General features: G+C 43.7%; 1 protein-coding gene across 3 annotated transcripts in view; it reads right to left on the bottom strand.

Annotated features, from left to right (window-relative positions):
• Nucleotides 1-18,288: 18,288 nt before the first annotated feature.
• Nucleotides 18,289-27,005, bottom strand: part of PWWP3A (PWWP domain containing 3A, DNA repair factor) — a 102,098-nt gene continuing 93,381 nt past the window's right edge. For all 3 annotated transcript variants that reach the window (XM_029613229.1, XM_029613228.1, XM_029613230.1), the window contains exon 14: nucleotides 18,289-24,288. In XM_029613229.1, the coding sequence (XP_029469089.1) occupies nucleotides 24,189-24,288 (100 nt within the window). In that variant the 3' untranslated portion in view covers nucleotides 18,289-24,188. The remainder of the gene's footprint in view (nucleotides 24,289-27,005) is intronic.

Genomic DNA, 27,005 nt, shown 5'->3' on the forward strand with positions numbered 1-27,005 from the left:
CTGAGGTAATCATGGATTACCTTCACTTTGTCCGGTTACTATGGCACATTTCCTGTGCTTACCGTAGAGCTGCTACATGGTCAGAGATGGAACCTGAAGGGGTTAAACATTACTCTATCCACCTTCAGTCCCACTCCCAGACCACTAACTTCTTCATTATTTTATGAAAGGAGAAGGCTTTCACACTGAGAATCACTCACAAGTCACCACATTAATGCAGGTTTCTGTGGGGTTTATTGCATAGGGCCTTGACCACGCGTTTTTTGTGTGTATTTTTGCATCCTTTATTACATACTGCAGAGATGCCAGCTTTTGCTGCGCGCTTTAAAAAAAAATATATAAGCAGACAACTAGCGCCGATCTCACCATAGGTCTTATTACATCGGCCCAATGGAGCGCAGGAAGTGGTGTGGAGCTTGTGAGGATTGCCAGGCTAAGGTCCTTCCCTTGTGGCTCTATAAATTTTGCATGGGTGGCAGGAAGGTCTGTTGAGGGCTCTCCTTGTCTGCTGCAGAGATTAAATAGGCTGCCAAGAAGCAGCCGCAGCAGCAGCAGGCTTTCAACTGTAGCTCTACTGAAGATTTAGGAAGAGTAGGATTGTTGGTTATTATCCCCTTTTTGCTGCAGTGCAGGGGGATACAGGGATGACTGCAGCGGGACCCCCCAAGTCTTACCTCAGTTGCTGGGGGGAGTAAGGGGTAAATGTGCTGGGGGGGGGGGGGGTGTTCTCCTATGCAGGATTTAAAGGAAGAGGATACTGCAAATCCTTCTTCCCCTGAATTTGTGCTGATTATGCTTAAGGCATATTTAATGAAGAAAGGGGTTGGTTCCAATGGGTCTAGTCAAAAGGGAGCTGTTTTAGGGAGCCCTGTACCTCTATCCTGTCCCTAGAAGCAGAGGCTGGAGGTTGATCTGGATTCTGACATGGAATCTGAGGTTTCTGAGTATGATTTATAGGAAGGTCTTCTTACAGGTCTTCCAGAAGACAGTGATGAAATGATCGGAAGATGATATGTAATTGGCTGTCATCTGCAACATTTGACTGAAACTCTTATTGGCCACTTGTGATCTGTTTAGATGAGGTCTCAAGAAGCCAACTAGCTATACACATTGGTGGTGATGGACATCTCCACCCTGTTCGATATTGTAAATCATCAGCTATTGCTATTATGTTTGAGAGATATCAGAATTGCTGGCCAATCCTTATAATGGTTCTCTTTTTGTTACAAATCGTTCTATTTTGGTGAGAGTGGGGCAGCAAACCTCCCAATAGTACTCTATTCACACTGAAGTACCCCAAGCTCAGCACTCTCCACTCTTTTGTTTAATATGTATCTGCATTTGGTCTGTAGCTTACTCACTACTTTAGGGGTGGGCTACAGACTATATGCAGATGACATTTAATTCTTGTACACATCACAATTTCAGTTTCACATGTACTGGACTATGTTAGTAAATGTTTGTAAGCTGTCTGCAAATGGATGTTCCTTAATACACTCTCATGCCACATCAGCAAAACAAACCTGATAATCCTTAGTAGAGTCCCTCTAAAAGATAATCCTGTTCTCTTCAAATTTGAAGATAAGCTGGTAAACATCTCATCAGTTGTAAAAAAAAAAAAAAACAACTTAGGGATATACTTAGTTTTGGATTTATCTTTGAAAGAGCAGTTGCTGAGTGCTTTTAACAAACTACACTTACTGCACCCACTTAAACATTATCTAAATGAATCTGATTTGCATACTGTCCTGCAATTGCTGGTTATCTCAAAACTGGACTATTGCAATTCCCTGTACATTGAACTACCTGGATATATGTTAAGATGTGTACAGACAGTTCAAAATGCAGCAACATGGCTCATTTATTGGAAACATAGAAACATTGAATCATAGAAATGACGGCATAAAAGGACCAAACGGTCCATCCAGTTTGCCCAGCAAGCTTATGGTAGCATCAAAGGTATCAGGCTTATTGGTTAAGGAAGTAACAGCCGCATCAGCAACTTACCCCAAATCTTATTTGTTTTCCCAGATTTTAAAATGTAGTGTCCTTGTTGATTGCTGTCTGAATCTGATTCCCCCCTTTTTTTCCCACTACCGTTAAAACAGAGAGCAATATTGGAGTAGTATCAACAGTATGAAGGCTTAGTGGTTAAGGGTAATAACCGCCAAACCAGCAAGTTACCCCCATGCACTTTTATCTTAATTTCTATCCTTTAATCTTTAGGGATCCACAGTGGTTATCCCATGCCCCTTTGAAATCTTTCACCATTTTTGTCTTCACCACCTCCTCCAGAAGGACATTCCAGGCATCCACCACCCTCTCCATGAAGAAATATTCCCTGATGTTGGTTCTGAGTCTTCCTCCCTGGAGTTTCATTTTGTGACCCCCTAGTTCTACAAATTTCTTTCAAACGGAGAAGGTTTGTTGATTTTGCATAATTAAAACCTTTCAGGTATCTGAAGGTCTGCATCATATCTCCCCTGTACCTCCTCTCCTCCAGGGTATACATATTTAGGTCCTTCAACTTCTACTTATAAGTCATTTGAAGGAGACCCCCCCCACCATTTTTGTTGCCCTTCTCTGGACCATTCTATCTCTGTCCCTCTTAAGATACGGTCTCCATAACTGAACACAATACTCCAGGTGAGGCCTCACCAAGGACTTGTACAAGGGCATTATCACCTCCTTTTGCTTAATGGTTTTTCCTTTCTCTAAGCAGCCCAGCATTCTGGCTTTAGCTATCGCCTTCTCACAATACTTTGCCGTCTTCAGATCGCTAGACACTATCACCCCAAGATCTCTCTCCTGCTCTGTGCCCTTCACCCCCCATCACATACAACGCTTTTGGATTACCACACCCCAGATGCATGACTCTGCACTTCTTGCCATTGAATCCCAGCTGCCATATCTTTGACCATCGTTCAAGCTTCCATAAATCACGTCACATTCTCTCTGCTCCTTCCGGTGTGTCCAGTCTGTTGCAGATCTTAGTATCATCCGCAAATAGACAAAATTTACCTTCTATCCCTTCCGCAATGTTGCTCACAAAGATGTTGAACAGAACTGGTTCCAACACCAATCCTGTGGCACTCCGCTTAACACCATTCTCTCTTCAGAGTAGGTTCCATTTATCATCATACGCTGCCTTCTATCCATCAACTAGTTTGTAATCCACTCCAACACCTTGGCGCACAGTCCCAAGCTTCTAATTTTATTCATAAGCTGCCTGTGCAGGACTGTATCAAACGTTTTGCTGAAATCAAAGTAGATCACATCGAGCACTCTTCCTCAATCCAATTCTTTAGGCACCAAATCAAAAAAATCAATCAGATTTCTTTGACAGGGAATACAAAACATTAACATTTTATTTTCTGTATCCCGCGCGCATACCTAATAGGGCCATCAACAAGCATTTGCATGTTGAGGGCGCTAATAGGTGCCGTGGGTTAGACGCGTGTTTTCCTCCCCTTACTGAATAAGGGGTAAGAGAAAACGCGCGTCCAAGAGCCTGATTGTTTGATCTTTTATTGAAACCAGTTTAAGGGGGCGATTATCTAATAGCTTGTTTGCTACCAAATTAAAATCTCCCCCTACTACCAATCTAGAGTCTGAAAAATCAGCTAACTGACGCACCAGGGAAGTGAAAAAGGCAGGAGAGTACACATTGGGAACTTAGACATTGCAAAACGCCAGTTTCTGCTGATATAATTGGCCCAAGACAATGACATATCTCCCTTCAGGATCTTGAAGGGTTTGTGCAGGTTGAAACGGCAAATTTTTATGAAGGAGGATGGCCACTCCCCTCTTCCTAGAATTAAAAGTAGAGTAGTAGCATTGACCCACCCACTCTCATCGTAATTTAGCATGTTCTTTGTCACCCACATGGCGTTTCTACAAGAAACGCCATGTGGGTATGCATACGTTTAAACAAAGTAAATATCTTTTTCCATTTGATTGGGGAGTGGAGGCCATCCACATTTAGGGAAACGATTTTAACCTGCACCATTACATACATATGATAGAAGACATATAACAGCAAAAACATATATATACCAATCTCTAAGGCCCCCCCAGCCTGGGCCTCGGAGAATCCTGAACCATATCCCATGAGCAGCCAAACATAAACGTCCAACCTAGCCCCACAGAGGTTCCCCATGCATTCTTCCCTCCCCCCCCCCATCCCATGTGCACACATACCAGACAAACCAACAATCATTCCAACCATCCACACCCCACTCTCCCCTGTCTCCACCACACACCACCACTCCAAGAGGCATAAGGCCAACCCCAGCCCGATTAGTATCATCTGGGTCTGGGGACACCCTCCTCCAGCCCCACTCCCTCCCTTTAGGTTCTCCTCAATCAACACTGCAACCAATAATATCTCTCAGAGCCCCAACTGAAAGAGCAACTAGCCCCTGCAACACCTCCCAGGAGGATCCACTTTTGGCTAACCAGCAAACGTCCCACAGAGCAAAAACGAAAGGTAGCCACGACAAAAGTCCCAAGTGTTGACGCACACCAAGCACGAGCTATGTTGCAGGTAGCTTGGGGGAGTAACATCGCTCCTGTAGGACCCCAGCCCCATTTGAAATGGTCTACTTCATAAGAATGTGCAAACAAGGGGCTCAGCGGTCCCAAAGGCAAAAGACACTGAACATTTAGGCGCAGAGATAGAGGCAAACTGTAGCCCTTTGAACTAGGCGAAAGCAAGCTCTTTTCTCTAGATACCATAGATCTAAATGTTTCATCCTCACTACTCTCCATCTCTAGGCAAGATCATGATGAAGCAATCTGCCTCTTCCTTAGAAGTGAGAAATAAGACCCGGTTATCACGTAACTTCGCAGGGTATAGCAGCGCAAACTTGATGCCACGTCTGTGGAGTTCCGTGCAGGCCAGTGCTAGAACCTTTTGCTGGGCCGCGGTACTGGCCAAAAAGTCATTAAACAGCAAGATTCTGCAGCTCTGGTTCTCCAGAGTGGTTTTTTGACGATATGCCCGCAATAGTTGGGTTTTCTGTTCCCTGTTCAAGATACGCGCCATAACTAGCCATGGCCTACCACCGCCCTCTCCCAGAGAGCCCAGCCGGTGTACCCGCTCACACTGTAGTTTCTCGGTATCCAGAGCTAGGCCCACCTGACCTGGGAGCCATTTTTCCACAAAGTCTCTTAGCTCCCCCTCTTTTACCGTTTCAGGCAATCTGATGATCTTTAAATTATTGTGCTGCCCGCAGTCCTCCTGCGCAAGTTTTGCGAGGAGCTCGCACTGTTGGGTTCTCAGGTCCGCCACCTGCTGCTCTGCCTCAGCCAACCGGTCTCCATGGTCTGAGGGTGGTTTCCGCCGTGTCCAGCCGCTTGGAGTGACCTTCCAAAGCCGCCTTGATATCTTCCATGGAGGTCTGTAGTTTAATAAGGCGAGCATCTAGTCTAGTGTCTAGGGCTTCCGTAACTCTTTGGGATAATTGCTGCAGTGCATCCTCCATGAAGGAGGTCAGCACTTTTTCCCCAGCGGGAGCCTCCGCCATCTTGGCCACATGTGGTCGACAGCCGCTACGATCCAATACACAGCGGGAGCCGCAATTTCACATGCCCCTCTCCCTGCACCATGGGGCAAGTGAAGGGGTAAAGCGGGCAGCCAGCAGACACCCCAAATTGGCCGGTAGGCAGTGCGTTCGTCCGCGCTAGGAGCGCTGCACCTCCGCCATTTTAATTGTGCACAGGCGACAGACGTGGCAGGCAGAGGTGCAGGAAGCACTCCGATTGTGCCTCACCCGCTCAATTTCGGCGCATCAGTGCCGGTCAGCAGCAAACCAGGATACCAGCAGCAGGTATGGGGGTCCAATTTTAATCAGCGCAAACAATAGTTTTTTTTATGGTGCTAGGGAGTGGGACTGCAGAGCTCAGTCCCTTCGCTTCCATCTCCCTTTACGTCATCGCCGGAAGTCAGCTTCATTTTCTGAAGAAACCATAATGTATTTCCAACCTGATCCTGAACTTGGCATATAACCTGGCACCAAAGGAGTTCCCCTCCGTCAGCCTAATCCAAGAGAGCCTAAGCATCAGATTGGGAATCTAGAAACTGTTGAGCACTAGATGCTGTTTCGAACGTGCACTGGGTTCCTTTATGCTCCAGCCGTAGTGTCGGTGGATACTGTAGGGTAAATTTGATGTGTTTTTGGAACAGATTGTTGCATATCGCGGAGTATTCCCTCCTCTTTGTGGACACCGCAGTGGAAAAGTCCTGGAAGATTAAGATTTTAGTACCCTCATGTTCCAGGGCATCTTTTTTCCTGTGGGCTTGCAATATTGTCAATTTATGAGCATAGTTCAAAAAACGGGCTATGACAACTCTGGGTCTGGAGTTACCAGGTAGACGTGCCCCCAGTCTGTGCGCCTGTTCCATATTGCACTGACCTCAAAAGTTCTGGAGCCCTAGTTCATCCTGTAGCCAGCCCTCCATTAGTGAAGTCAGGTCATGGTCTGATAAGGATTCAGGGAAACCTATGAACCGCAGGTTATTCCTGCGTGACCTATTTTCTAGGTCTTCTACCTTCGCCTCCAGCGCCCTTACTTGCTGTGCTAGAGTTCCATGTTGCTGTTGCAGGGCCTGCGTCTCCGTTTCAAGGCCCACAATCCTGGTCTGGGTGTCTTAAACTTGTTTTTTGATTTCCAATAGGGTTTCATTTCCTGCAGTGGTTTGCTGGGAAATAGCTTGAAAATGAGTGTCCAATGCTTGCACCACCGCCCTGATGACTTCTTCCACCAAAGCTCCATTGTTGTCGGTCCCGCGCTGATTCAGGCTCTGTGGCCAGTCGGCCATTTTGGATTCTGCCATCTTCCCCAGGAGCTTTTTTTCGCGCTGTGGCTTGCTTGACATGTCGCTACCTCTCTGCCAGAAATAGTCTAGGTTTCGTTGGGAAGCCAGTAGGGAGGCGATGTGCTACTTCAAGCGCCAGAAATCCACGATAAAACGGACCGATTCAGAGGGGGGACCGGGAGCAGGTCAGGCAAGCGTCCTACCCGCGCATCGGATCACATGTTCGCCCTAGCATTATAATTATCACTTCCTCAGAGATCCTCTGTGTTTGTCCTATGCTTTCTTAAATTCAGATACTGTTTTTGTCTCTACCATTTTCACTGGGAGACTGTTCATACATCCACCACAGCCTCTGTAAAGAAATATTTCCTAAGATTATTTCTGCATCTATCCCCTTTCAACCTCATCCTATGACCCCTCATTCTAGAGCCTCCTTTCCATTGAAAAAGGCTCATTTCCTCTGCATGGAAACCTTTGAGGTATTTGAATGTCTCTATTGTATCTCTCCTATTTCACCTTTCCTCTAGGGCAGTTTCCCAACCTTTTCAAGCCCACGGCACACCTACATTTACAAAATTGTTGTATGGCATATGATCCTGCATGGAGTAGGCAGTGAAGATATGGAAAGGACTCATATTGCCCAAAGAAGACCTAAGGAAGCACTGAAAGTCCCACCAGTCTCTCTTTCCAAATGTTTATAATAACAGAAGAAGAGAGAAAACAAAAATGCATATGAACTCATCACAATGGATTAGTTCATTCTATATACAAGTGCAGGATAAGGGCAAAATTAGTGTGGTACAGACAGCTGCCAACAACCTAGACCCTTATTTACTAAACATTTTTCTCGTAGAGAATGGGAAAAAAGCCTTAGTAAATGAGGCCCTAACTTAGTTACTTTGACTGCCACCTGCAGCTGCTAGAGCTCCTTCACTGCCTCTACTCCCAACACTCAGGATATGTCACATCCAATGCTCAGTGCATGCTTTCCCCATCTCAGTCGGGTTAGGGATTGGACAGAGGGTGGAAGTACACAAAGGAGAAGGCTCAGAATGGAGAAGATGAAGAGGTGCTCTGTGCAGGGATCAGCTAACCATGCCCTGACATTGCCCATTAATTACCACACTCTGGGCTCATGCTGTAGCTAGAAAGAGGCATGTATAATTACACGTTCTCACAAGGGAGTTCCTAAAAACATAACAACATAAGAAAATGCCATACTGGGTCAGACCAAGGGTCCATCAAGCCCAGCATCCTGTTTCCAACAATGGCCAATCCAGGCCATAAAAACCTGGCAAGTACCCAAAAACTAAGTCTATTCCATGTAACCATTGCTAATGTCAGTGGCTATTCTCTAAGTGAACTTAATAGCAGGTAATGGACTTCTCCAAGAACTTATCCAATCCTTTTTTTTTTTTCCTTTATTTATCATTTTCATTACAATCTTAACAAAAAGAAATAACTATATTTTAACAATATAAATGAAATTAATATCATTAATTACAGAAATAAAATGAAAATAAATCATTCGTATATTTAGTATGTAATACTTCAATACTATTCGCCACTTTTAAAGGAAACCTTCTTTTATTTCCATATTATGAGTTCTAAATATTTTTAAGACTGTCAAATAAGTACATATATTTGAAATAAACCTTTAATCAGAGAAATAGAGAGGCTGAATTTTTTAAGGACTTGATAATCTTGGAGATTCAATATAAGAATTATAACAAAACAGAAACTCCAAAAATTTCCTGAGCCAACTATCTATACTTTCCAATCCTTTTTTAAACACAGCTATACTAACTGCACTGACCACATCCTCTGGTAACAAATTCCAGAGTTTAATTGTGCATTGAGTAAAAAAGAACTTTCTCCGATTAGTTTTAAATGTGCCCCATGCTAACTTCATGGAGTGCCCCTAGTCTTTCTACTATCCGAAAGAGTAAATAACCGATTCACATCTACTCGTCCCCCCTCAGCCGTCTCTTCTCCAAGCTGAAAAGTCCTAACCTCTTTAGTCTTTCCTCGTAGGGAAGTTGTTCCATTCCCCTTATCATTTTGGTAGCCCTTCTCTGTACCTTCTCCATCGCAATTATATCTTTTTTGAGATGCGGCGACCAGAATTGTACACAGTATTCAAGGTGCGGTCTCACCATGGAGCGATACAGAAGCATTATGACATTTTCCATTTTATTCACCATTCCCTTTCTAATAATTCCCAACATTCTGTTTGCTTTTTTGACTGCCGCAGCACACTGAACCGACGATTTCAATGTGTTATCCACTATGACACCTAGATCTCTTTCTTGGGTTGTAGCACCTAATATGGAACCCAACATTGTGTAATTATAGCATGGGTTATTTTTCCCTATGTGCATCACCTTGCACTTATCCACATTAAATTTCATCTGCCATTTGGATGCCCAATTTTCCAGTCTCTCAAGGTCTTCCTGCAATTTATCACAATCTGCTTGTGATTTGACTACTCTGAACAATTTTGTGTCATCTGCAAATTTGATTATCTCACTCGTCGTATTTCTTGCCAGATCATTTATAAATATATTGAAAAGTAAGGGTCCCAATACAGATCCCTGAGGCACTCCACTGTCCACTCCCTTCCACTGAGAAAATTGTCCATTTAATCCTACTCTCTGTTTCCTGTCTTTTAGCCAGTTTGCAATCCATGAAAGGACATCGCCACCTATCCCATGACTTTTTACTTTTCCTAGAAGCCTCTCATGAGGAACTTTGTCAAACGCCTTCTGAAAATCCAAGTATACTATATCTACCGGTTCACCTTTATCCACGTGTTTATTAACTCCTTCAAAAAAGTGAAGCAGATTTGTGAGGCAAGACTTGCCCTGGGTAAAGGACCTATACAGTGGCAATCTCTCTTGTTTCTGCTGGCCATTCCTCTCCCAATGCAGCCAAGCATCTTTCTGGCTTTTACCATTGCTTTACCCATTTAGTTGGCCATCTTAAGAGCAGCAGATCCAATTACCTCAAGATCCCACTCTTCCTTTGTGCTTTGCATTTCTCCTCCAATACTGTACCTTGCCTTTGAGTTTTTGCAGTCTAAATGCATTACTCTGCATTTTTTAGCATTAAATTTTAGCTGCCAGACCTTCGACCATTCCTCACGCTTTGCTAGATCCCTCCTCCTCTTTTCCACTCTTTCCTGACTGTGCACCCTGTTACAGATTTTGGTATAATCAGCAAAAAGACAAATCTTCCTCCAACAAATCTGCCATGTTGTTGCTTATAAAAATGTTGAAGGTGGGGGGGGGGGGAGTCAAAATGGCCGCAGCTTGAAGATGCTGAATCGACCTGCTCCGTCAATCGCTTGTTGTTTTTTCCTTTTTTCTTATCTACTCAGATTAAAATTTTTCCTAAAATGCCTCACAAGCGAAAGGGTAAGGTGAGGGTCTATCCTCCAGACCTACCTAGCCCAGCGGGGCAGTGGTACATCACAGATTTCGCGTCAGTCTCTCCTATTGTGGGAACTCTGAATGCCGTTGCGGGAGAGCCGAGAGAAGCGGCTATCTCGCCAGGCGCAATCACCTTGAGCCCATCAGAACCTCGAGGCCCGCTGAGCAGCTCTCCCCTCTGTCTCAGCAATGGAGCTGGACTCACTGACGCAAAGTTAGTCGGGGGAGAACAGCGTGGATGACCCGTTGCTCAGACTGGAGCAGGGTCTACCCCCCGTTGGAGGCTCAAGAATTACCCGCGAGGAGTTTGGAGAATGCGGGAAATGAATCTCTGGGAACATCGAGCGAGAAGCCACAAGGGGAGGTAGGAGAAAGCAGCTTAGGACCCCTGGAGTTTGAAAAACCAGTGGTAATAACTTTGGAAGCCATATGGGATCTTATGGCTACCATGGCCCATACCCTGAAGATACAATCTCAGCAGCTGGGTAAATTTGAAAGTAAATTGGACTCTGTGGATAAAGAGTACTCACAGAAAATTCAAGACCATACTAACAGTATACAGGATTTGACTATAAAGGTAAACCAGACACAGTCATTTAATTCTTCTTTAATGAAGGATTGTATTACATCTCAGAGAAGGCTGGAGTCAGTTGAAAATTATCTTCGCTGTTTGAATGTTAGACTGGTTAATTTTCCTAAAGTAATGGGTGAACCAGTTCTGGTGACTTTCAAACATTTTGCAATTGAATCCCTAAAGATGGAAGCTGAAAAGGTGTCGCCTGTGAAAAAACTTTTCTTTCTTAAATCAAGAAGAAATAGTTAACAGATTACCTCTGGAGGAGAGAGGGATGATTTAAATAATTTAACACAATATTTGGAAAATTCTGAAATGGAAGTCACAGAAAGGGCAACCCTCTTTGTCCAATTCTTCACGGAAGTAGAAAAAGGACTGCTGATGAAAGCATTCTTTCAAAATATTAATAATGTGTTTATGGGAGGGGTAGTGAGGGTCTATCCAGACCTCTCGCGTCCTACTCAGCAGCGTAGGAAATTGTTTATAGCTATGCGCTCTGAGGTCTTGGCTAAGGGTGCTACCTTTCTCCTCCGATTTCCTTGTAGATGTATTGTGAAATCAGCTGGTAATGTATATGTTTTCTTTATGATATCAATCACACAATATCAGCTCTTCTATACCTTATGTATTCCGGGTACCCAAATTGTGAACAATATCTCAAAAAATTGGTACACCTGGTATTTTCTTTAAATCATTCAAATATAGCTACTCTATATATTTGTGGGACCTCTCCTCACAGGGTCAATGGTATTTTTACCAGACTCTCTCTTATGGTACTAGGTCCTTTTTTCTTTATATTTTTTTCAAGCATTTTTCAGACATTTTTTCAAACTCATTTCACCTCACATTTTTAGTAAATTAAACCTTCAATGTTGGAAAAAGTCACTTTTCTCATTTGCCAAGATCAATGTATTCAGCAGTACTTATCTGCATAACCCAATGCGATCGCGTTTCGGACCCCCGCTCTTAAGGTCCTGCTTCAGGGGACAAAAGTTTCCATCTTATTCTGTGACAAAAACAACCAGTAAGAAGAGTTCAATAGCTATATTCTATCATTATATTTTTTAGCCGCGACCCCAGAGTCTGGTAAAAATACCATTGACCCTGTGAGGAGAGGTCCCACAAATATATAGAGTAGCTATATTTGAATGATTTAAAGAAAATACCAGGTGTACCAATTTTTTGAGATATGTTTTCTTTATGCCAGATCAACTGAGACAGTTTCTGGATGGGAGGTCATAAGTTGATTTAACTGAGGGTAATAATGAATGAGAGTTTCAAGCCTTTTCTGTAAAAATATATTTCATTGAGAACTTCTCTGTTTTCTTTGTTCTCCTCCCCTCTAATTTCCAATGAAAAAACAGCTGATTATGTGATTGCAAGCCACCATATATATATATATTTTGGGATTGTATTTAATTTTCCTGCTAACTTTTTTTTTCTGTAATTTCTGGCAAGGTATGTTCCTTGTATATATTTTGAAAAATTCATAAATAAAAAAAAAGAATGTTGAAAAGAACCGGTCCAAGGCACATCGCTAGTAACAGCCCCCTTCTTAGAGAAAACTCCATTTAGAAGTACCCTTTGTTGCCTCCCACTCAGCCAGTTTCTTACCTAGTTACTATAAGATCCATTCCAGGGGCGACCAATTTATTTGTAAGTCTTCTAAGCAGAACCGTGGCAAAGGCCTTGCTGAAATCCAAGTATACTACATCTTCCATTCTTCCTTGCTTCAATTTTCTGGTCATCCCAACAAAGAAATTGAGCAGATTAGTCTGACAAGATTTAGCTCTGGTAAAACCTTGTGGCTTTGGATCTTGCAATCCATTCGATTCCAAAAATTGTACTCACCTCTGTTTTAGCAGCAATTCCGTAAGTCTGCTAACCAGAGATCAAACTGGCCAGTAATTCCCAGCCTATTCATTTCCACTTTTATGAATAGGAACCACAGTGGTTCTATTCCCAGTCCTCCACCAACAGTGATCCCGTGCCTGTTCTAGTCAAAAGAAAAACAAAAAGCAGGGTGGATTGTCTATGGACTTCTGTCCACTCCAGCTAGAAGGCTAAGGCTTTCTTGCAGTCCAAATTGTGCAGGGCTTGTTCATCTTGGTGAGCATGAGGCTTAGAAAAAAAATGTTGGGAGGACGGTAGACTGGTTAAAATCAAAGTCCAACACCGCCTTTGGTAGGATCTTAGGCTGCATATACAAGACCACTCTACCATGAAAAATTTTGGTATAAGATGGATAAGTCCTGCTTACTGAAATGACCACCACAAAAAATACAACCTTCCAGATCAGGTACTTCAGGTCACAGGAACACAAGGACTTGAAAGAAGATTGCATCAGCTGAGCTAAAACTACCTTGAGGTAACAGGACACAGCAGGAGGCCTTAGGGAATGTTTCAACTGAAGCAGACTCCGTATGAAATCTACAACTATAGGCTATACAGATATGGACTTACCTTCTACACCATGGCGATATGCGCCAATCACACTGAGATGAACCTTAACTGAGTTGGTCATTAGGCTAGTTTCAGACAGGTGTAGAAGGTAGGCAAGCAGGTTTTGTGTTGAGCAGGAGAAAGGGTCTAGGGCCTTTTGCTCACTGCACATGGAAAACCTCCTCTTCAGTCCATAGGACTTTCTTATGGAAGACTTTCTGGAAGCTAGGAGGACACAAGAGAGACTGACGTGTTGCATGATCAACCTCTCAACAGCCAAGCTGTGAGGGACAGGGCTTTGAGGTTGGGATGCCACAACCTGCCCTAATCCTGAGTGATGAGATATGGGGAAGTTTCCAGTCTGATCAGTTTACAGATAGACAACTTCTGAAAGAGCAGAAACCAGACCTGCCTCGGCCAATGGGGGGCTATGAGAAACAAAAGTCTTTGCCCTTATTGGACCTGGAGGATACATGTTCAGGAGACCCTGGGCTCAACACAGGTTGCCACAGAAGGCAAGAGCCTATCCCTCCCTTCTTGCTGAGATAGTACTTTCACACCTGGGAAAGGCCAAGATGCTTGCCCTATTGCCCGGAGCTCCAAGAAGTTGATTTGTCAGAGACATTCCTGGGCAGACCAGAGACCCTGGATGCTGAACCCTGGGATGCACTTCTCAGCCCAGGGTGAACACATCCATTGTCAAGCCAATTTGCACCTGAGGAATTTGAAAAGACTCCCCCCCCCCCCCCCCATTCCAAACTGGAAATTTATCACCAGCAGGCAAAAGAGTCTTGGAATGATGATGGGGTGACCGAGATGCAGTCCCACAGATCCCGAGTGACTTGAAACTACTGGGATGTTAGGGTCCATTGGATTCTTTGCATGTGCAGATGTGCCAAGGGAGGAACATGGACAGTTGCAGCCATGCAGCCCAACCACCTCAACATGTGCAATGCTGGCCTGTTGCCACGACAGGAAATCCTTGACCTCAGCCATGTCTAGCAGGGCTCCGAGGAACTCCAACTGAGGTGACAGGGTAGTGGATGATTAACCCTAGCAATGCCAGCACCCACATGATCGAACACATGGACTCTGGGGGTCTCTGCCCAAGAGGTGCTCCTGAACAGCCCATCATCCTGAGAGGGGAAAACATGTATTCCCAGTCTGCGAAGGTGCGCTACTACCACAGCCAAGCATTTCATAAAAAGCCACAAGGCAGATGCTAGCCCAAATGGCAGAACATAATACTGGAAGTGCTGTTTCCCACCACAAATCAGAGATACTTTCAAAGGCTGTGGAAGATCTCGATATGAGTGTAGGCCTCTGTTAGATCGAGAGAGCATTGCCAATCCCCTTTTTCTTGAAAAGGGATCAAGGTGCCCAGAGAAATCATCTTGAACTTTTCTCTTTTTAGGAACTTGTTCAAGGCCCTTAGGTCTAGGATAGAATGGAGTCCCCCTGTTTTCTTTGTATTCAGAAAGTACTGAGAGTAGAATCCTCTTGCTCTCTGCCCCAGTGAAACAGGGTCAACTGTTCTGGCTCTTAAAAGGGAGGAGAGCTCTGAAAAAAGTACATCCCGATGAGCTAGTGGTCCTTAAAATAGTCTGAGGGTGATTTGGTGGAACACCCACTAGGTTTAAATTTGTATTCTCTGCAACTGATGTCAAGGCCCTATGGAGGTTATATTGGTCCTTCGGCATGGGTAACAGGATTTCAGCTACACTCCCTCTAATCCTGTTAAACAGTGTCTGTGGCTGCTGTTGTTGCCGGGAACAAGATGGTGGAGCATAGTGTCTCAGGTAGAAGAAAGACGTCCTTGGGCTCGCTTTTGAGGTACTCCTAGATGAGGAGGTTGGGGCTAGAGTGCTCATGGAGAGCTACTGGAGTATTGTGCAGTGATCTCGAATCTGCGCTATTGTCTCCTTCACATGGTCTCAGATTCTCTCCCATCATGGCATATCAGAAAGGCTTTCCTGCACTTCTGATGGAGATCAGAAGATTGCAGCCAGATGAGTATGCAAGCACCGATCCCTGCAGCAAAGACGCTGGATGTCGTCTTGTAAACACTGTAGGTCAATTGGACCCAGCATTTTCCACACTCTAGCACTTATGTACCAGTAAATGGAAGGTGGCTTGCTGTTGCTGAGGCAGTTGCTTGGCCACTTCCTGCACCTGCTTCGGGATGTCCTGTATGTATAGGGCTCATGAAGAGCAGGTAGGCTGCTATGTGGGCAATGAGCATAGCTCCCTGCCTCTGAACCCTCCCAGGGGCACCAAGGAGTTATGTCTGAAGGTACTTGGCTTCTTAACAGCAGATTTGATCACAACAGATTGGTGCGGAACCGGATGCCTGTCGAATCTAGGAGCCTTCTGGATGAAGTAGACCATGTCTGCCTTCTTGTTAACTGAGCCACTGAGAGGGGGTTCTTCCACCTCATCATCAGCAACTCCATAAGGATTTTGTGGACTGGGACTGCCACTATCTCCTTAGGAGGCTCCAAATACTGAAGAATATCCAGCATCTTGTGGTGGGTAACCATTTCCAAAGTAAACTGGATGGCCTTAGCCATCAACCAGAGAAAACCCACAAAGGATAGGTCTTCCAGAGAAGACTTCCTTCTGCTGACAGGATGAAAAGTGTCAGAGGAGAGGCCATCCGATGCTTCATCATCTGAAGCTTCCAAGGAGCCGCCCCTCCCCCTACAAGGATCAAAAGGGGTCCTTCTCACTGTTATAGACAGCGGATGGAGCCTGTAGCACTCGGTTCTTGGCTTGTGGTGCAGGCCCCAGAGCAACTGGGCAGGTGGGTCTGGACACTGAGGCCACCCCGGTCTTCGGAGAGCTTCTTTCTCCAAGGAACTGTGGACAATCACTGGAACAACTGGCTGCGGTTCCAATGCATCGACAGGAGTTGATGCCACAGCAGGCTCATCAATGAGTGCTTGGAGGGAGCAGAGTAGTGGCTTGAGGAGGAACAGTGCTGGTGCTGTTGGTGCTCTGACAGCTCCTCCTTGAAGATAGCTGATGTTGACTGGGACCAGAAGGCATAACCAGATCCTCTTCAGGACAGATAGGAGGATCAGTGGTGGACATCTGGACCTGCGGAGGCCATGGCGAAGCCCTGGAAACCGTGAAGGGCTGGTTCTCCTCACCATGAGGTCACTTTGGGGGCTTCACAGGTGAAGCTGGAGCATTCCCACACTAGGCACCACATAATCGACAGGGATCAGTGCCAATGCTTCTTTGGCCTCTCTAGATGCTTGACCAGGTCATTCCCTGGTGCCAAGGCCGAAGACAATGAACCCAGTGTCTTCAACCTGAAAAAGGTGGAATATGTCCCTGACAGTCATCGATGTCAACAGTGCCGCTTACCCTGATGACATCGATGGTTCGAAGGTCATCGGAGCAGCTCAGAGGTGCCTCAATGTCGATGGATCAGTCTTCCGGTGCCTGAAGAGTTCATTTTCTTCAGATGGTCTCAGGGTCCTTTGGAGGTCATTTATTTATTTTATTTATTTATTTATTGTTTTTGTTATACCGAGTTTCATGATAGGCATCACATCAACCCGGTTTACAATTAACAGAGTGTGTAAAGCATAACATAACGTAAAACAATGTTCTCAATAAGAACTTTGAACTTTAAATACAGTGAATCAGATAAAGGATGTGAGAAAGTTACAATAAATCAGGGAAATCAACTTGGAACTGGAAAAGGGGAGAAATTGTACAGAGCAATATTTACATTTTGGCCTATTAATGTAATAGAGTAGCATAGTGAGTAAATAAGAATATGTGAGTAACTGTGGCGATACATCACTATGAAACGGTACATAAATAAGCAGATGCATAAATACGACAATGGTATGATAAAAGCTCAGCAGGTATTGATGAGTGTCAATTTAAGGTTTGTTGAACTGTATTTGGTCCAGTTATTGAATAAGAGTTTGTGCTATTTAATGAAGGTTTTATTCGAGGCTTGGAAATGCTTTTTTGAAAAGCCAAGTTTTTAGTCTTTTCCTAAATGTTAGAGAGCATGGCTCCTGTCTCAAATCTGGTGGGATAGAGTTCCAGAGAGTTGGACCTGCTAAAGAGAAGGCTCTGAGACTCAATGATTTATGTTGGTAGGTTTTGGCCTTTGGAATTTGGAGTGACTCTTTGTAGTATTCCCTGATGGGTCTGGCGGAAGTGTATTTTTTAAGAGGTATTTATGTGCATTTACACCTCCCCCCCCCCCCAGACATCATGGGATGCCTTCAAGCAAAGGACATATCTCTCAGTTTTGATCCATGATAGACACAGTGCTCCCACATGGCATAGCAAAAGAAAAGGGATTCAATATTGAAAATGATGGCAGCAGCCCTAGCTGGCTAGCAGGCACTGAGCACACTGGGGATCAACTACAAGAAACTTACTGACATAAGTTTCTCAGTTATCTAGGGAGATAACAGGGATAACAAAGGGGACCCCATGTTGATCTGCATGCTCCTGCTGAGAACGCTAGTGAAAAAAAACATCACTTAAGCAAAAAATTAGAAAATGAGGCTCACTCAACTGTGAAACACCAAACTCTGTGGAAAAAGAAAGACTAAAGGGTCCCTGTGTGGCCTCATGGTATAATGCATGCTGAGCATGCTCAGAGAGGCTCAAATTCTAGAAACTTTGACTTAAGTTTTCTGTGCCAGGTTCCACAGTATGATGTCACCCATGCAGGAGGACTGCCAGCCTGCTATCCTCAGAGAAAACATATAAACACTGGTGCAGTTGTACAATAGGAGCAAGAATGTCTTTACTTCCATTCCTCTTTCACATTAAAATCCCACAAATGTCAGATGAGTAGCAGTGCAACACCCTAGAATGGAAGTGTACACAGCTACTCTTAAGATAACTAAACTGGACCGGTCCCCCAGGTGACAGGTCAGCTTCGTCAGAACTGTATTGAGATTTAAAATAAATATTTACATGAATAAAATGCTAGCAGAATACTAGTGTGTGTACATCTAGACAAGAAAAAATAAACAAACTGGTAGTCCAATATCATTTAATTCAGTACTGTACATACCTAGAATACAAAAAGGTAAGAAATGAATAAAGCTTTTCATGAAAGAAAATCAACAACAGTTGGCATTATTCAACATTACTGTACAGCAGCAGATAGTACTGCACAAGTCCTTGCTTCTGCAAAACAAATCAGCTTCTGGTTGCTGCATGCCATTTCTGTATGGTTTCAGCATTAGAATATTCTGTATAATCTCAGCAGAAAATCCAGTGCAAGCTGCACATTGCCCATCCTAAAGACAGACATGCAGGAATTACACACTGAAAACCTTACTGTACATGGAAACCCCTGTTAAAATATTTATAGAAGAGAGATGGGAAGGCAGATTGGCACATTTAGCAGTATTAGTGCTTCTATACTACATATCACGCATTGTTTTCACGTCACACTTTCCTTAGTAACATCCACGACAAGTGATTAAGACATTTGATAGGTCTTTACCACAAATCTATAACGGAAAAGAACAGCAGGGCTATATTAAAGTAATACATTTGCAACAACTTATCATAGATATCTGTCACCCCAATACAGTTTTAGGAAACATCTTAACACGGTAATGTAAAAATACATAAGTACAATTTGTTTGGATGTTAAAAAAAAAAAATCTGAGTCATTTCTTAGCCTGGGACTGGACAATGGACAATATTATAGTTCAATTTCTTCTGCCCTACATAAGCACAGGCATGATGATATGTTTTAGCATTCTGGCATCCAAGCTTCATGAAAGGAAACACTATGTCACAAAATAAATTGTAACTAGATTATAGCTACAGTCTGCCAGCTTTCTAATACTGAAATAAACTGCTCTTTACTGCTAGGGTAGTGGGAGAGCAGAGTGATTTCTCAGGCTGGAGTCAGCCCCAGGCTCCTGCCCTGCAGGTATTCATACCACCTAGTAGATAACTCAGAGGCAGTAAAACACTGCTAGAGAGAGTGCAGGTTCATGTCCAGCAAGATGCAGAACACCACTGTCAGAGGCTTGCCAAAATACAATTTCAGTGCTAGGAAGAACCAAGAATGTGGAAGGAATACTCTGCATCTTATCTTCTATCCTCTTGTGTCATTGAGAAATAAGGCCACACTTACAGCTTTACATGGCACTAAGGCTTTAAAGAAGAAAATAAAAAAAAAAGGTGGGGTGAGGTAGAATAGAGTCAGAAATATGAGGCACTAGCTACATTTCTATAAAAAAAGACAGCAAAACAGAAAGTGAACCAGTATAAGAAAAGAAATATTTTTGGGTGACTATGCAATAGCCACAATGGAATGATATTCCAACACAAACCATGAACTACAGGGGAGCTGGGCTCTAACAGAACTGGAAAGGCTCTCGGAACCAGCTTCTCCAATACATTCTTATTGTCACACTTTCATTTTGTTCTTGCAGCATCAAAAGTTTGCTTTTTCCCCAGCATCATGCGTCTCGGTTTTTAAAATACATTGTTTTTCTGAAGCTGACTTTATGCCTTCCGAGGAAAAACTGCATCACCAATTACACACAGCAACTCCTGTAACTACCATAAAGTGGAAGCGTAATAGGTTGTGATACCTTTTAAAGGCCAAATAAAAAAATAAATCTTATAGTACCTGAGCTTTGGAGAATGTAGGGCTGCAGGAAGTGGTTTTGGTTTCATTTCTAAAAGGTTTGCTGTTTCACCCATATTGGGTGCATGGTTCTTACAGACCATATTCTCTCTCCCTGCAAATTTCACGCATGTAGGAGGGTTCCAGCTATTCTGATTTTGAGAGTTTCCATGGTAGTAGTGATGTGACGATGTATTTTTAATTATATTTCCCATTGATGGGGCTATTTTTTTTTTATTCTGGATGTTTGTCTTGTCTTGAAATTGTTTGATTTTGTTACATAAGTTGTATTAGTGCAGTTAAAACAATGTTCAGTTTTATTGCTTTTGTATACTTGACTGTGAGCCGCTATGAGAACATATTCTGGATTAGCAGAATGCAAATGTACAAAAATAAAATGTCCAGAAGACACGTGGAAGGAATTCCCACACCAGATTATGGAGATAGTGTCCAGCGAAGATTAGATTGGCATCAGTTGGAAACAGAAGTTTACACTCTGGAAGCATTAGAATTGTTGTGAATAAGGAGCTACCGTAACACCTCATCAGGAATGAGAGCAGGTGCCGATAAGTCTCCCAAGATTTAAAATATTGAGAATGAATTTAATAGACAAAAAACCCACAAAAGTAACCCTGTTCCAATTTCCTGTGCAATTTAAAAGCTGCTTTTAGAAAATGTAAAAGATAAATCAGAGGTAAATGATCCTGGTTTGGTGACGTGCTGTCGCATAGGGGGGTTGATGCTAGATGGGATATAGTGCAAGGATAGGCAACTTTGGTCCTCAAGTGCCATAACCAGGTAAGGTTTGCAGAATAACTGCAACAGGAATGGCCAACTCTGGTCTTCAAGAGTCACAAACAAGCATGATTTTCAGGATATCCTCAACCACTATCTATGAAGTAGATTTGTATGCACAGCCTCCATTGTATGCAAACTTATGTATATTCATTGTGGAGATCCTAATAAACTGGCCTGTTTGTGGCTCTCGAAGGCCGGAGTTAGCCATCCCTAATCTACCCTGACTATACATGATATAAGGCATTCACATGATGTAATGAATGGCTAATTTTATATAATATTTTATTTGATTGTAATATTATATATTTTATGTATGTTTATTTTGCTATGTTGAAATCCACAATGAACATACAATTATGGAAGTTGCAGAATACAATGGAGGCATTGTATGCAAATATCTCATGCATATTAATCATAGGTGTCCTGGAAAACAGACCTATTCACAGCACTAGAGGACCAGGAGTTGCCTAGCCCTACCCCAGTGGATACTGGTTTGGAGGGCCTATTCCAATCTTTGAGCCACAAACAGGCCAGGTTTTCAGGATCTCCATCCTAAATATACATGAGAGATTTGCACATGATGGAGGCAATGCATTCAACTCTCTCTCATGCATATTCATTGTGGAGATCCTGAAAACCTGGCCTACTTGTGCTTCTTAAGAACCAGAGATGGCCACCCCAGCCTGAGTTGGTCTCTTACATAAAATCTGTTCAGACATTTCTTGCACTGGATGAGGTGTACCATTTTGCTGGATTTGCAGGTGTATGATCCATGTACTTATAGGAGCTTATGCAACGTGGTGGGAAGGAGGGTGTGTGTATTGGTTTTGTATTTCTTACTGCACAGCAGAATTCCTACTCATCAGGAAAAAAATCTAATGAGGCAAAAGGACATCCCATTCTAAAAACCCATGGAAATACATAGATCATTCACCTACAACTCTAGCAGCATAGCACCCCTTATCTAGTGTAAGAAACGACCCAACAACTGATGCATAATACACCAAACTGGCCTTCCAAACCAGGTCACACTATATCAGGGATGGCCAATGCCAGTTCTTGAAAGCCACAGACCAGGTTTTCAGGATATCCATCATGAATATGCATGATAGATTTGCATGCACTGCCTCCATTGTATGCAAATCTACCTTATGCATATTCATGATGGATATCCTGAAAACCCAGTCTGTTTGTGTCTCTCAAGGACCAGAGCTAGCCACCTCTGCACTATATCCTATTTAGCACTAACACACCTGTGTGAGAGCACTTCTCTCAATCAGGGCAGTGTCATATCCGTGTTTGTAAGTCCTTTGAGGACTAACATAGGAAACTAAAGTAGGATTGTCTATTAGAAAAATAAAAATAATGGACTGAACACACTGGATTCATGTGATCTGACGTGTTTAGGATCTTGATGAAGTGTCACCTTAACCTTTTCACCACAAATTTACCACCACCAGACTAAGCTTTTGCTGGCTGTCTAATCACTGTTAATCCAGTCTCTGCTGGACACCATTGGCTTGTCAGCATTCTTGCCAACCCAAAGTCCCCTAGACCAGTGCTTCTCAGCCTTTTTGATGTCCGGGCTGACCTCCTAAACAGATGTGGACCAGAGCTGGCTGGTTGAGTTGAGGGAGTAGGAGTTCCCTGCTTTGGCATGAACAGCACGGTGTGTGGGGGGGGGGGGGGGGGGGGTGTTCCCTCTATTGTTAAAAGTGCAGTGGGGACTGCATGCATTTTCTCTCCCCTTTAGGAGTCTGCCCCAGTCACCCTTTAATTTTGTTTTTAAAACTACAAGGATTATTGACAAAGGAGCTGTGCTTCTTGCATCGAGAACAGGGGAAAAGAGAAAAAAAAACTCAGGTCCTCTCATTCCAGAGGATAGTGTAGGCAGGGGCTAAAAATATATATAGGGGCTGGGGGGTGGGGGGCAGATGCTATGCATTTAAGGGATCTGGTGATTCTTGCAGCCTTTGAGTTGCATAGTCAGTAACCTGTTCAACAAAAAAATATATAGCTAAAGAGTTAAGAGTGGGAGTAAGCTGAGCTTGATGTGCATGTTTGGTTTGCTGACTTGATCAGCTGTTCATGGCCAGGGGTAGTGAAGAGCCAGAGTGCCAGCAGTCTATCCCTGCACCTGGAAGAGGAAGAGTGCAGCACGGTGGGGCCTACAGCAAAGCCACTCTCAGGCCACTGACTGGACAGTTCAAGGCAGTAGAGAACATTCTACTTATAGCTGCAGCTGACTGGCTGGGTGCCATTCTCTAGGTGACTGCAGTGGGTGGCTGCTTGATCCTACAATAAACTGCCACTCCACAGACCAGTGCTTTAGAAATAATGCTCTAGCCAGAAAAGCTCCTTCTTGCAATCCTACAGTCACCGCTGAATCCTGGATCTGAGATCTCAAAAGCTCATGTACTACCATCTATTTTGCTGGACCTTTGCAGAAGTATCATTCACCAAGACTCATTTACACAGGATTGGCCCAGAATCACTAAATACAATCAGCTGCCCACATTCAGGAGAGCAGGCCCCTCTCCCCCCCAAGACACATTCAAGAGAGAAGGCTGCTCATTTGGAAAGTTTTTGTACAGCCCGCTCAGTGTAAATCTAGGGGTCAGTACTACAATGCATAAGGCAGGTTCAAACATACAATATTTCTTTCCTTTATCTTGGACTTACATTCAGTTGTTTTAATGCAGTGCTAAAATATGAAATAACTTATGCATAGCAGAAAGAAAACTGTACATTCACATGGAGAAAGGAAGAAACTATTAACAACAGTTCCCACTAAACAAGGTCACTTGGGGCCAGGATACATTATAGATTTCAGACTATTTCCTACTACCTGTGCAAAGCATTCAAATGGAAACAAAATAAAGGATTTGCTAGTACCTTAATATATTTCACATAGGTATGTCATGATAGTTTTCTTAAAAAAACAAAACAAAACAAAACAAAACAAAAAAAGCCAAACACCTGATTTCAGTCCCTGGAGAGAAAGGGTAGTTTATAGCTAGAGGAGGCTCAGCAGAGGGTACAGTAGTGTCAAAGTGGCAACTTGGGCCAGATTTCAGTTCAAGCTGATGAGGCAGAAGGCACAATTCCTGCTGAGGCAATCCAGCCCTCCCCATCAAGGCACAGCAGCAGAAACAGCTTGAGCACAAGGGTGATCGAATCTAGCCTATAAATACTGAAGGCACCCGCTTCTAAAAAGATCATCATACTAGAGGAAGCACATGATAGAGCTACAATTAGCATCAGATGGAAAGCAACAGGTGGCTGCTGGTTTGCTGCATTTCTGATGCTCTGGAATAATCAAAAACTTACCCAGCTCCAGCAAGGATAAAATATTAAAAGAAAACCAAGGAACAAGCGCAGAAGGAACCTTCTAAAATCTACATGAACAAATGAGGCTTGATATTACTACAGTGAAAATGAGTCACTTCTAGGTTTTTCTTTACATTCAAAGTTTGAAACCACTCAGTGCCCATCTTCAGCTTCCCCAGGATCTGCTTCCATCTCTAAGAGTTCACGGGATTTCTTTTCTTCTAAGATTTGCTTCTCAAATATTTCTCTTTCCCTGAACAAGATGAAAACATTAAAGTTGGGATGAATGACATCAATCCATAATATTCATCTCGCTACATTGATGTGGTGTGTTTACAATCTAAACTGCCTTCATTCTCAATGCATGACCTGGGACCTCCAGGAAACTACACAGATCTAAGGCACAGTTCTAAAATGGGACTACCACACCCAGCCCTAACCTTCATGCAATAAAGGTGAAACAGCTCTCAGTCTCCAACTGCATACCATGCCTATCAATCCAGTGTATTCCCAAATCCTAGCTGAAGTAGGGGAAGAACAGAGGCAGACTCTCATCAGCACTTGAAACAACCCCTTGCTTCTGTTTCCAGGAGAGGATACTTAGCAGAAAATGCCCCATGGTCTAGCTTGCAGGCCTGGGACATTGAGTACATGATCCTGAACACAGTCCAGAGTTCTCAGCAAAAATCACACTACAAGGTTGCAAGATTGCCTTTTTCATAAGCTAAAATACAGTACAGTATGAAATGAAAGATGGCTACTAAACATCTGCTGTACAAAACTAAGCGCTCCATTTGAATGAATCTTTAACCACCACTTTGAATTTGGAGGCTTAATTATGCGAGATAATCTCTTGTCAAACCTGGGCACAGTTTAAAGGAAAATTGGTTATCTGCTAATTTTCATTCCTGAAGTACCACAGATCAGTCCAGCCAAGTGGGTTTTGCATCCCTACCAGCAGATGAAGGCAGAGAACCAAAGACTTTGAGGCACTGCTACATAACCTAGTGTGCCACCTGCAGTCCCTCAGTATTGACCTGTACCCAAGCCAGATTAGAGATCAACCACCCCAACTCTTGTGTAAATAAGCAGAAACACTTAACCCGATATAGGAAACCCCTGAACATAGCATAATCAGCAACAGCCCAAGGGATAACAAAACCAGGTCATCTTCTGAAAGCTCTGAATATGTACAACCTGACAGCTCTTCCCAGAAAGTATGACATAAAAACAGACTTACCGCAATGTCTTGAGCACCAAATACACAGGGATGGGTCTCTGGACTGAGCTGTGGTACTTCAGGAAGCAAAATTAGCAGGTAAGAACCCAATTTTCCTTTCCTGTTCATACCCCAGATGTCCAGACAAGTGGGATGTACCAAAGCAACCCTTCATGGGGTAGGTCCACGAAAGACCCCCATGCAACACACTTTTACCAAAGGATGCCATACTTGGAGCTTTAACATCCAACCAGTAATGGTGAGAAAAAGCGTGTAAAGACAACCGTGGCACCGCTCTACAAATCTCATGCGGAGAAACCAACTGACACTCAGCCCAAAATGTGGCTTGCATCCTAGTAGAGTGCGCACACAATCCATCCAGAATTTTCCTTCCTTTGCAATTGTAGGCCGAGATAATTGTTTCCTGCAGCCAACGCGCTATTGTGCCCTTGGAGGCCTTGCAACCCTTTTTTTGCAACTCCAAATAAGACAAACAAATGATCCAATCGCCGAAAACCATTGGTGACTTTTAAATAATGCAACAGTGCCCGATGAACATCCAAAAGATGGCGCTCTCTGGACTCTTAAGGATTCATCCACCCAATTCAAGAAAGCAGGAAGCTTTACTGTTTGACTCAGGTGGAAGGAAGAAATCACCTTGGGAAGAAATGAGGGAACAGTATGCAACAACACTCCCTTGTCTGAGATGCTTAGAAAAGGCTCCCTAAAGGACAAAGCCTGCAGCTCTGAAATTCTTTGAGCTGAACAAATTGCCAGAGAACCTTCCGAATGAGGTCCTTCAAAGAGGCCATCCTCAATGGCTCAAAATGGAGGTCCACAAAGCACCACCAAGACTAAAGTTCAGATTCCACGTTGGACACAACCAATGCACCGGTGGATGCAGATGCTTGACCCCCTTGAGAAATCTCCCCACATCTGGATGCAAGGCCAATGACCTCCCTCGGAACTTGCCTCTGAGACCACCCAAGGCTGCCACCTGAACCCACAGAGAATTGTAAGCAAAGCCCTTGGAAAGGGTGTTGCAGAAAGGCTAAGAACTGCGTAATATTCACCTTTAACAGGTCAATGCCTTCCTTCACACACCAGTTGTCGAATACTCTCCACACCTGGACATACACCATACATATGGCCGGCCTCCTAGCCTGATGCAAAGTAGGAATCACTGGTTCCAAGTAACCTTTCAACTGTAAACATCTCCTCTCAAAAGCCAAGCTGTGAGACAGAAGTGATCTGCGCAATCCGATAGGACCTTGTCTTAATAGCCCCTATAGATGAGCCAACCTCAGGGGCCTATCCACTGCGAGCTGAACCAGGTCTGCGAACCACGGATAATGCGGCCACTCTGGCAAGACCAGCCTCACTCAACCAAGATGTCTCTTGATGCTTCATAACACCAGGCCTATTAGAGGCCATGTAGGGATCACATACAGAAGAATCTCTGTGGACCATGGAAGAACTAGAGTAACTATGCCCTTGGCTCAGACTTCCCTCCTGCGAATGAAGAACTTGTTACCCTTGGCATTGGTTCCTGGACACCATCAGATCCAGACCTGGACTGCCCTGATGGGATCGGATAAGATCGAAGGCTTCCCCCGATAGCTCCCATTCTCCCGGGTCCAACTGTTGTCAGATGAGATAGTTCACCTGCACATTGTCCACTCCCGACATATGAGAAGCGGCTATTCGCTTCAAATGTAACTCCACCCAGACAAAAAACTCCTGAGCCACTG

This window comes from Rhinatrema bivittatum, chromosome 8, assembly GCF_901001135.1.
Source record: "Rhinatrema bivittatum chromosome 8, aRhiBiv1.1, whole genome shotgun sequence".
NCBI classification, from domain to species: Eukaryota; Metazoa; Chordata; class Amphibia; order Gymnophiona; family Rhinatrematidae; genus Rhinatrema; species Rhinatrema bivittatum.